The 10,593-nt window shown below is 44.8% G+C and overlaps 1 protein-coding gene across 3 annotated transcripts in view; it reads right to left on the reverse strand.

Annotated features, from left to right (window-relative positions):
• Fli1 (Fli-1 proto-oncogene, ETS transcription factor) overlaps window positions 1–10,196 on the reverse strand; it is a 120,373-nt gene extending 110,177 nt beyond the window's left edge. Inside the window, exon 1 of one of the 3 annotated variants that reach the window (XM_076846180.1) lies at window positions 10,144–10,196. Coding sequence is in view for 1 of the 3 variants with exons in the window: in XM_076846179.2 (XP_076702294.1) it covers window positions 8,653–8,670 (18 nt within the window). In the remaining 2 variants the exon portion in view is untranslated. Of the gene's footprint in view, window positions 1–8,652; window positions 9,053–9,275; window positions 9,297–10,143 lie in introns of those variants that run through there. The other 2 variants (XM_076846181.1, XM_076846179.2) reach the window with 2 other exon arrangements.
• Between the last annotated feature and the right edge of the window lie 397 nt (window positions 10,197–10,593).

A 10,593-nucleotide genomic window follows, 5' to 3' on the forward strand; every position in this document is an offset into this window, starting at 1 on the left:
ATGCTTTCTGACATGGGGCACTATCTAGTTGTTTTAATCTCTGCTCTCCTCTTAGGTCGCAAGTGTATGAATTTTATTATTTGAATATCTTTATGCATGGACCTGAGATTCTTTTCATTTGTATTTCTTTTTCTAGCATTGCTGTAAGCATTTTAACCTATTTTCTATCAAGTGATCTTTCTCTTACTGATTTGTAAGTAGTTTCTTTGTTTAAGACATTAAGTATGAGAAATAGTCTTTCGCAGTTTCTCATTTATCTTTTCTCTTTGTTTATTTTTGCAGTGCTAGGGATCAAACACAGGGCTCCAGGCAAGTATTCTACCACCGAGCTACATCTCTAGTCCCTATCTTTCCATTTTACTTAGGGTATTTTTCTCCATGTTAATAGATAAATAGAGGAACTTAAGCTGAAGGAGAAGCCAGAAAGTCCTACCTTTCTACAAAAGTTCATACAATGCACCAATAGCATCAATGACAAAGGAGCAACCTGTCAAGTGGCTGCAACTTTTGGGGAAATGTGCCCAAATGTCCTTATAATCTACAAATAAAACTGCCCCAATTGGCAGTGCTTCATTTGGAATCACCAATAGCCAGAGCTTAAAAGCAGTTCTACCTTCTAGAAGAGACACCTTGTTCTTGCTCACTTGGGTGTTAATTAAAATGTACATGGATACATTTTAATTAACACTACATTTGGCAGTATGATTCAGTTTTTTGATGTATGAATAAATGAATGACTATAAATTAAAGTGATAAATGTCAAAAGACAAAATGACTTTGCAGACTGAATCTAAATATATGCGTTTATACAGATTACTACAGTTTATAACTTAAAGACTACTCACAAGCTGAATAATTTTACAATATTAACCTGTTTGTTTTCACATTTTTGCCACATGAGTATTTAAAAATCAATCACTTTCAGACTCCTTCCCACATAAAATCAATGAACACTCACGTATTCAGAACCAACGACTCTGCTACTGGAATGTTAGATTCCAGTAGACATGTGAAACCCACACATGTCTAGAAATTCAAGGTTAAAGCTCCCCTGGCAACTGTAATTCTGGCCTCTTGCAAGTGTGCACTGAGATATGACATAAAGGCTTTCATTACCTTGGACACATAGCACTGGTTGGGTAAATGGGCCTGCTCTTGGGAAAGAATTTCAGTATTCAAGTCAGGATTCTCCTTGAGGTGGTTTGAAAATTTTCATACCCTGGGATTTTGTTCATATACTTAATGGCAGATACATTGTTCCCAGGAGATGAGAACTATCTTAAATATTTCAGTGTTTTGTTTCATTTTTATAGGTATGAGAAATTTTGAAACTGCTATAAAGTTGGCCTGAATTATCTGAAAATGTATCTACACCCTCAATCCTGAACCAGTTTGGAATGATAGTGATAAGTCTCTTAAATTTTGCTTGGATGAAATGTCCATCTTTTTTATTTCCTTTTTTATTCCTTATGTATTTTTCAAAAAAATATTTTTTTAGAAATAAGTTGCAGAGGCTGGCCTTGAACTTGCAATTCTCTTGCCTCAGCCTCCCAAATCACCAGGATTACAGGCATGCACCACCACTCTGGGCAAAGAGTCAGTATTTCTAACTGAGGCAGGCAATGGGCTCAACCAACCCATGAGAGAATATCAGACCTGTCTAAATTTCCATATTGATTTTAGTTTCAGGGAAACGACCTTCCTTTTCATCTCTAATATCTGCTGATTCATTATCAAAAGTAACTAAAGTTGTAACCTAGGACCAAGTGTCTGATTGAAAAGAGCTCAAGGGCTGAAGGTGTAGTTCAGCAGTAGAATGCTTACCTAGATTGTGTGAGCCCTGAATTAGATCCCTAAAAGCCAAAACAACAAACAACAACAACAAAACCCTAGCTGAATAAGAATCCCCAGATCCCTGGGAAAGAAGACACATTTGAAGGGGCAAAAATGATAACCACAGTTTTATTAGAGCTGGTAAAATAGGATTTCTCCTCCCTCCCTGCATGTCATATTTATTAAACAGGTGTCTCTAAAGAGCACTGATGGCATTTCTGGTTGTCTGAACCTATCACTGGTTTTCTAATCCTGATGGCTAGTCATTTCTCATATGGATTCCTTAAGTAATGGATCCACCCCCATCTCTATTTCCTAAGGGGAGGACAAGAGTAGAAAGATTCAGGTACTAAGGATCTACAGCTATGTAGATCATGCCTCTATTCAAAATTATTTCATTCATTCTTTTTATATATTTTATAAGACCCAAATCATTAGTTATGGTTTTTAAGGTCCTCTATAATCTAGTTTTATCCAGTCTTTCCAATCTCACTCTCTCCTTGAATCCCACCCTAAATATTCCACTCTTCTTAGAAAGCCCTTGACCGTATCTTTTTGTGTATGCATACCTCAAAGCCCCAGGTCCAGATCCACCTAAGCCAAGAGGAGTGTGGCTGGTGTGAGGAGGAAAAAGCAGGTATTCTGCAATCAGAAGCATGGGGCTTGAAACCCAGCTCTTTCATCTCTTAGCAATAATCTTGGGCAAGTTGCCTCACACTCTCTGAACTTTCATTTCTTCCATATAAAAGGGAGATGTGGTTATATGACCTCCCTCAGGGCTGTTGCAGGGATGAGATGCATGAGTGCCCATGAAAGGGCACTGCACACCGTAAGAAACTACCTGAAGAACTGCTATCATTAGGTCTTTCCCTGTCTCTTCAGCTGTAATTGCATTTTTCTTCCTCAGGACTATCATAGCACCACTGCACCCTGTGGGCACACATGCACAGTTTCCCCACTGGCTAGGTCTCCCAGGCAGCAGCCTGTAGGCTGCTAGTATCCTCCCCTCATAGAATGTAGTCACCTAGTTTAGTTTCTGAATAACAATCATGCAATTACATTAATATGGTTTGTCAGTTTATGTTGCCCATGAAGCTGGGGTTACAGATACCTCTAAGACCAACTCATTTTGCACCGAAAAGGGTTATTTCATAGATACACTCATTCCACCAAACTTCACAGATACTGGCCCTATAGGTGACAGTATGGGAATCAGTGAATGCCTCTGGCAAAATACCTCAACAGGATACTGGTGAGTTCATCAGATCAGTAGCAGAATTATAATATGCAAAAGAGTGATATCACTTGGTAATCCATCCTTTTGATGAATCAATACATAAATGGGATAAACACTATAGATATGAAATCATTAAAACAATAGAAAATGAAACAGGGTGTAGTCTTCTGCAGAGGAAGAGACACCTGCACAGCTTTGAGATTAGGGCTAGTTCAAGGCTTTATGAGGTGTGTGTGTGTGTGTGTGTGTGTGTGTGTGTGTGTGTGTATGCACATAATGGCCAATGTACTTTAGTCTACTCAATTTGTTTCAAAACAATAAGAAAAAAGATAGATTTAGAAAGATTGTTTTAAGTGCAGTCTTCCAAAAGAATTGAAATAAGAATAAGAATTATTATCAAATTTGTGTAAATATTTACTTTTCCAAATAGATGTTGTCCTATGGCAATTCATGTTATCCAAAACAAACATTGTTCTGTACCTGTATTATTCAACTAAGAAAATAGTACGTTTTCCATTCTAATCTAAAAACCTATACATCAAGTTTCAGATTTATTGAGTTTTTAATCTGGGGATATGTTATGAAATTTGAGGTAGAATATATACCCCATTCACTAGAAATCCCATCTGGTAGCTCAATAATATTAACATTTTTCAAAATTGTGGGAAGGGCATTAGATTGTTCTGTTTCTAAAAAGAAAAAAGGCTTAAATCAGTCACCTTTTAAAACCATAATTTAAAAAATGGTTTAAATTAGCCTCCTTTAAAAACAAATAATAAGAAACTATTAATCCCAAACAAAGGGAGACATTGAAATCCTGTATTTTATCTAATGTGATTGTTATCCAAGGTCTTTTTACTACACAGTCTTGAAAATGGATCCATAAGATATATCCTAATACAATTAAATATATTTTAATTAAAATTCAAATATTCAATTATTAAGAGTTTTTTAAAAAAAGATTCAGTCTACCTGTCCACGTTGGGTAAAGGGGTCTATTGATTATTTAAATAAAATACTATATTTTTGGTTGTTCCCTGGTAATGAAGACTTTGTTTGCTTTGCCCAAAATAATAATAAAAAAAAAGAATTTATTTTGGAAAACAGTTCTATAAATCTTATCTGAAACTTTGAAATTTTTTTTGAAGTATGGAGATAATTTGAGATTATACTAATGCATTTTTCATTAACAGAAGCATCTTTAGTTCAAATGCCAGATTCTTCATGATTTCTCTTTTAAAGTCTTCTCTTTCTCTCTCACACATATCCTGCCTCCAGAATTATAAAATTCACAATAATATAACAAAATCAAATGATATCATCATGGTATTGTGGAAAGGACCCTCCCATTGGATCAGGAGGCCTGAAATTTCACCCTTTCTCTGTAATAGGTTAACTCTCTAATTCTGGACATTTCATTTAACACTCCAGGCCTCAGTTTTCCCACCCATAAAATGAGACTGTCTGGCTAAGTATGCCCTAAAGTTCTAAAGTTGCAAGCCCGCGTGAACTTGAATTAGAATAGTAATGAGAGTAGAAGGAAGCTTTTTAGTGGAAGTTATTCACACACAAAAAAACAGAATTCACCACTTGGTAATTATCTTTGGGGATGGGTCATAGGAACAGAGAAACTGGCCAAATCTTGCCTGGAGTGCTCTCCAATCTAGATGACAGGAAGGTTAAAAGGTGGGGGTGAGGTGGAAGGCAGCACCCCCTCCTTGAGGACAGGAACAAGTCTATGCCTATGTATTCCTCACTTGTCTGCTTCTTCCCCAGAACTTCTCCTTAAATTTCCCTCCCAAGCATATCTGAGGCAGACTCTTCTCTGGTATACACAGCCCATAGGTGACCCGGTCTTTCTGGCCCAGTTTACTTTCCCATCATTTACTGATTGTGTGGTGCTATGACTTTCTGAGATAGAAGATGAGGACAGATAATACCTCTGCTCAGCTGGGACTGTTAGAGGCAATCTCTTTGACCATCCTAGCTGGTACCATTCCATCGTTTTCTATGCCCCTAACCTGCTTTATGGCTCTCCAGAAAATATATAACGTCCAGATATAAATCTATTTCTGTGTGTATCCATCACCTCCACTCAGGTGTAAACTCCCAGACAGTTTTGATCCACAATACATAAAACACAGCCTTGGAACCTAAGAGTCACATCAAAAGTATCTATTGAATTAATGAAACATTATTTTGGTTAATCCAGATCTGTGATCTAATATTCTGACCAATAGATCCACACAAACCATAATCCAAAGGAGAAGCTGAACTAATGTGTATCCAGCTAAGGTAGCAGATTTTATTTCATCCTTACTGTGACTTGTGTGAGGAGGCACTTTGGCCCCATTTTATAGATAAGAAAACTGAGACCCAAAGAGCTAAGTTCCTTGTTATAAGGCACCTAGAAACTAAGCAGTAGAACTGAGAAGGAACTCAGGTTCTTAAACTCCAAGTCTACTCTTCCTTTCCTGCTTCGCAATTTCATTCACCATGTCCACCTCTTTTCTGATTATATCAACATCTTTGATGGTACCAAATGCATTTAAGTTTCCATGGATGAAATTAATTGGATTCAACTGAAGCCTGCCTAGAACTAAGAGACAGTTTTTAAAACCAGGTCATTTCTTCAAGCAGCAAGCATTACCACGTGCTTTTCAACACTGATCATATCACTGTGGGGAACAGGGGTGGGGTAGGGTGTTGTTTAGTATGACAGGTTACCTTGACTGTGGCAAAAGAAGAGTAACAAAATTTAGTGTTCCCAATATGATACTCAAAGCCTTCCCAGGAGATATTCTTGAAAGACAAGTGAACATGATACAAAAGGATTTGCAACAAGTGCAGTGTGATTGGGAATTTATAATCCCACGGAGTTGTGCAAATTATGCACAAAATAAGGGTTTTTTTTTTTTTTTTTTTTTTTTTTTGTGTGTGTGTGTGTGTGAAGAAATCCAGACTGTCCTGGCATCCTGGATCAAATACTTCCAGAGTGCTGAGAACCACAGACATTTTTAAATATACACATGCCTTATGTTTGAGGAAGAAATATGCAGGTGCATAAAGTCACATCCCAGAATCCCTCAAAGCTGATTTTTTCAAGCCACTCAAAGTGCAAACCCACATGCTGGTTTAGTGTCTACAAATTAGATCTGCTCTGTAGTGTCTTTAGACCTACTAGTTTAGCACAGGACTTAGTGCACATACAGATAAGTATTTTAGTATATGAGCAAAATATTCTAGGCATAGAAAAACTTGGAAAGATCCTATTGCAGAGGTACTGCAGTCCCTCTGTTTTATTTTTACAAAGATTATGAAGCTCAAAGAGGTTTAACAGATTGTGCATTCTCACAATAAGAGCAGAATTGGTTGGCTTCTCTCCCAGTTCACTCTTCTCCAAGCTCAGTACTAAACCATCATGGGAGTGGGATCCTTGGAACCCCAAGATTCAAAGGTCACATGTGAACAGGTACCTGTGGCTTACACATAACCAAAATATCAAACTATTCACTAAGGACTCAATCCTTCCAAACCTTGGGGACTGAAGACAGCTGGACAAGCCACTGCTCTATGGGTTACTCTGTAGCCAGGTAACCTGGCTGAGAGATAAGGGTGGTTCATCATGGAAAGGGTTTGGAGTGGCTCAGGGTCTCCCACCATGTACCCTAAAAGAGACCTTCCCTCTCATCTTTGGCATGAAATGCCAGGTTCCTTGCCTAGGGCTGTTCTCGCTAACTGCCATGCCAATCCCTAAGTGTGTATCTAAAGAGGTTAGCACATCCTGGGTACACAGACCACAGCTTCCTCCCCCTTGCTCAGGGCCTTTGCTTAGAGTTCTGAGCACTGTGAAGATATTTCTTCACTTCTCCTTAGGGTGTCCACATCAAGACCCTGGAGCCATCTTACCACTCTTCTCTATCAGAGGGGCACTGCTGAGGTAAGTGGTTAAGTGTTTCAATTTAGGGGGGTTGTCTAGAATGAAACATCTCATTACAGAATTCAGGGATTCGGACACTTGCATGCATGCACCAAAAGGAAACAGAGAAATAGGTGTACAATTGACCCAGTGACCCCTACTCCCAGGTCTCTACTGTAACCTCTCTCACCCACTCACTTTTAGTTTGAGGAACCCAGAGACTCTTAAAGGCTCCCTTTAACCCATTACAATCAGTTTTCTCATCTACAGATTTTCAAGTTCCTTCAGTTGGTTGGTGTCTTTTACCTAAGTCAGCATTTTCAAACTTTCAGAAAAAAAAAAAAAACCTAGAAAATTAAACCACGACGACCCCACCCAGATGATAAAAATCTCTTGAATTCTCTCAGCCCAACACCTTAGCCTCCTCTCACTCAGCCCTGAGCAGAGTTGTTTCCTTTGGGTCCTGGGGAATGGCGGGCTCTGCCACTCCTCACCTCACCAGCCTAATAGTTTTTCCAGACAAACGCCTGTTTGGTATTACATGGCAGCCTGGAAGCTAACTTCTGGTCCCATTCATTCCCCTAGGTTCTCTAAGGCCAGTCACGTTAGGGGGTGTCCCTCCTCTCCGCTCCTGGTCCACTTCCCCCTTTCAGAGGGAGCAAGCAGTGAACTCTCCTTGAGTCTGACACAGCTCCCAGACCCTCACTAGTTTCTCAGGCTGCACTTTGCAACCTAGACCCAGGCGTGGCGGCGCTGATGAGGTTGGGATTGACAAGGCAGGCGCCAGGACCGCGGGCTCTGAACCCGCCACCACCGCCGGGGGATGTCTCTGAAGGGCGAGGGACTCTCGCTGAGAAGACAGCTCCCGGAACCCGTCCCCTGAAGCTGACGCCTGCCGGGGCGCGAAGGATTAAGGCACTGGGTACAGAGGAGCTGAGCGGACCGAGGTTGGAGATGGAGATTCCTTGCCCGAGAAGCAGCGAGGCCGGACCGTTAGTCCCGGAGAGCCGGCTAGCCGAGTGCTGAGAACTGGGCAACAAGTAGCGAGAGGGAAAGGAAACCAGTCTCCGCTGACATGTAAACAGGGGTTTCCATCAGGAAGAGCCCGCTCAGGCAGACCCTCGGACACACTCCCTTGCACCCACATCCGCCTACTACTAATCCACTTAGTCGCTCCGGGGCCCATCAGGCAGGGACCCGAGTGAGACGGCTGTTGCCACTGCCCCTGCCCCCGCCGCTTTCGGCCTCTGGCTAGAGGAAGCTGGCGGCCAGAGCCCTGCGCAGCAGCCAGGGCGCCCTAGTTGCCGGGTGGAAATGGTAGACCCGAAGGTCTCCCGCCCCTGATTGTGATCCGCGCCCGGGGTCTCCAGCTTTTAAGCCGCCGCCCGCTCCTGCAGACCCGCTGGCAGAGTGGCAGGAGGGGGCCGGACTCCCCTTTAGCAGAGGGGATGTGGGGAGATCGCCCTCCGTGGGGAGCCTGTCCGGCCTCCCCGAAAGTGGGACTGACAATCCGAGCAGTGGAGGAGACCGCGCGAAACGGGGGCGCGGAAGGAAGGGAGAGAGGCCACGTCTTCCGGGACCCCGGAGCCCTGCGCCCAGCCTGTCTGCCGCCCCACCGCGCTGCTGGGCCCCGCCGCCCGGCACCCAATGCCCCGCCGCTTACCTTAATAGTCCCGTCCATTTGGCCAAGTCTGCAGCCGAGCCCCCCAATATTCCACACATTGACCCGGTTACAGCCTGACCTCGCAGCCCCTTCAGATTAGCCCGGCGCGGCCTCCCTGGCGCCCTGGGCCCTCCCTGAGTGCCCCCTGTGAGCGCCCTGCCCTCGCTCCCCTGTGCACGTTTGTTGTTGTAGCGGAGCGAAAAAGAGACAGTTAACCGGATGAAACTTTTTTTCAGCTAATTTTGGGAAGTGACTTCACTTTGCGAACGGGGAGGAAGTCCTATCTCTCTCTCTCTCTCTCTCTCTCTCTCTCTCTCTCTCTCTCTCTCTCTCTCTCGCCTCGCGCTCTCCTCTCTCTTCTCTCCCCTCTGCTCTCCCTTGTCTTCCCTCCCCCACACCCCCTCTTCCTCTCTTCGCCTAGTCCTGCTTTTCGCATCACACACTATATAAATATACGCGGAGATGCCCAGATACATTCATGCACTACGCACACAGGATACTTGCTCCTGGGAGATAAGAGCTAGCTGGGAACAATGACGGGGTCCACGCCCAGCGTCCGCGCCCTGATTCCCCGCAGTCTGCAACCAGCCCCCATCACCTTCCCCCCAAATCCAAAACCATACGCCTTTGGCTTCTTTCCTTTTCCTGGGGCCGTTGGCCGAAGGTGGCCCTCCTGACTCATTCACTTTCCGTTTCTTCCCACAGATAGGTTCATTAATGCTTTTTCCAGCCGGAGTCAAACTTTTTGGGAATGGGAGGACCGCGGGAGAGTTTAGAAGGGCAGGCAGAACCTGGCGCTTACTCCTGCGAAGATTCGGACGCAGACCGAAGCAAACCAACCATTGGAAAGTGCATCCAATGAGAATTTTCCCATTCGGGCCCTCTGATGCTGACCTGAGGCGGACTCCAGCAGAAGCTCACCCACGTATCCACGCGGATTCGGGGCGATTTCAGGCTGACCTGAGCCGTCAGGGGCGCAACTCCGGGTGCATTGTTAGGAAAGGGGCGCCCTCCTGGCGGCGCGCCTCGACTCTCGGCTCCCGGCGTCCGCGAAGGACTGGGACCCGCGGCACCCTAGGTCAATCTACCCCGTCTTCTTGGGTTAATCCCTTCGCGCTTAACCGGACCCGACGGCCCAAGCCTCGGCAACCAAGCCAGAGTCCTTCTGGCAATTCTACCATGGCCCCCAAGAAACTGACACTACGGCGGATGTTCCCTCCACGCTGGTCAGCAGGTCCCCGGAGCGCAGCACGCAACAGCGCCACATAGACCCAGACTTCTCCCGGAGTGAGGCAAGGGGGCCAGCGCTCCAGGCTGTCATCCCCATCCAGCCGGGAGACCAGCCTCTCCTCGACCCACTTGTCCGGCCAGGCTCACCCAGAGACCTCCCAGTTCCCCTGCTGGGCCGCCGCGCGCTCTAGTTAGGGCAGCCTTCAGTGGTCCGGGCGTTCTCGGCCTGACTCCCTCTCCCCAATCTCCAAAACAGGTTACCTTGTCCACGCTCTGCAGACCACGCTTGTGACTGTCTCACTTTTATTTAAGAGTCCGCCCGGGGAAAGAGGGAAAAAAAAAAATCCAGAGAAGATCCGAGTGAAACGGAAAGAAAAATATTCAAAAGTGTGTCCACAGCGGAGAAAAAGGTGACATTAATTCTTTATTTCTTCAGGAGCAATTGAGCCTGAGAGCTCGCTCGCCCGCCTCCCTCCCTCCCTCTTTCCTCCCCCTCTCGAAATTAGTCTCATCAATTCAGCTCCAATTTTGGGTTCGAATACAGACACGGGTCTGAACGTGACCAGACCTGGAGTGGCGGGTGCAGCCTGCCAGCAATTGAGACTCCGTGTGCGTGGGGGGTGGGGTGGGGTGGTTGGTGGGATGGGGGTCGGGCCGACTCCCCCCACCAGTCTGCTTCTCAATCCAGGGGTCTGCTCCGGGGCTCCCCTG

This window comes from Callospermophilus lateralis, chromosome 2 (assembly GCF_048772815.1).
Source record: "Callospermophilus lateralis isolate mCalLat2 chromosome 2, mCalLat2.hap1, whole genome shotgun sequence".
NCBI classification, from domain to species: domain Eukaryota; kingdom Metazoa; phylum Chordata; class Mammalia; order Rodentia; family Sciuridae; genus Callospermophilus; species Callospermophilus lateralis.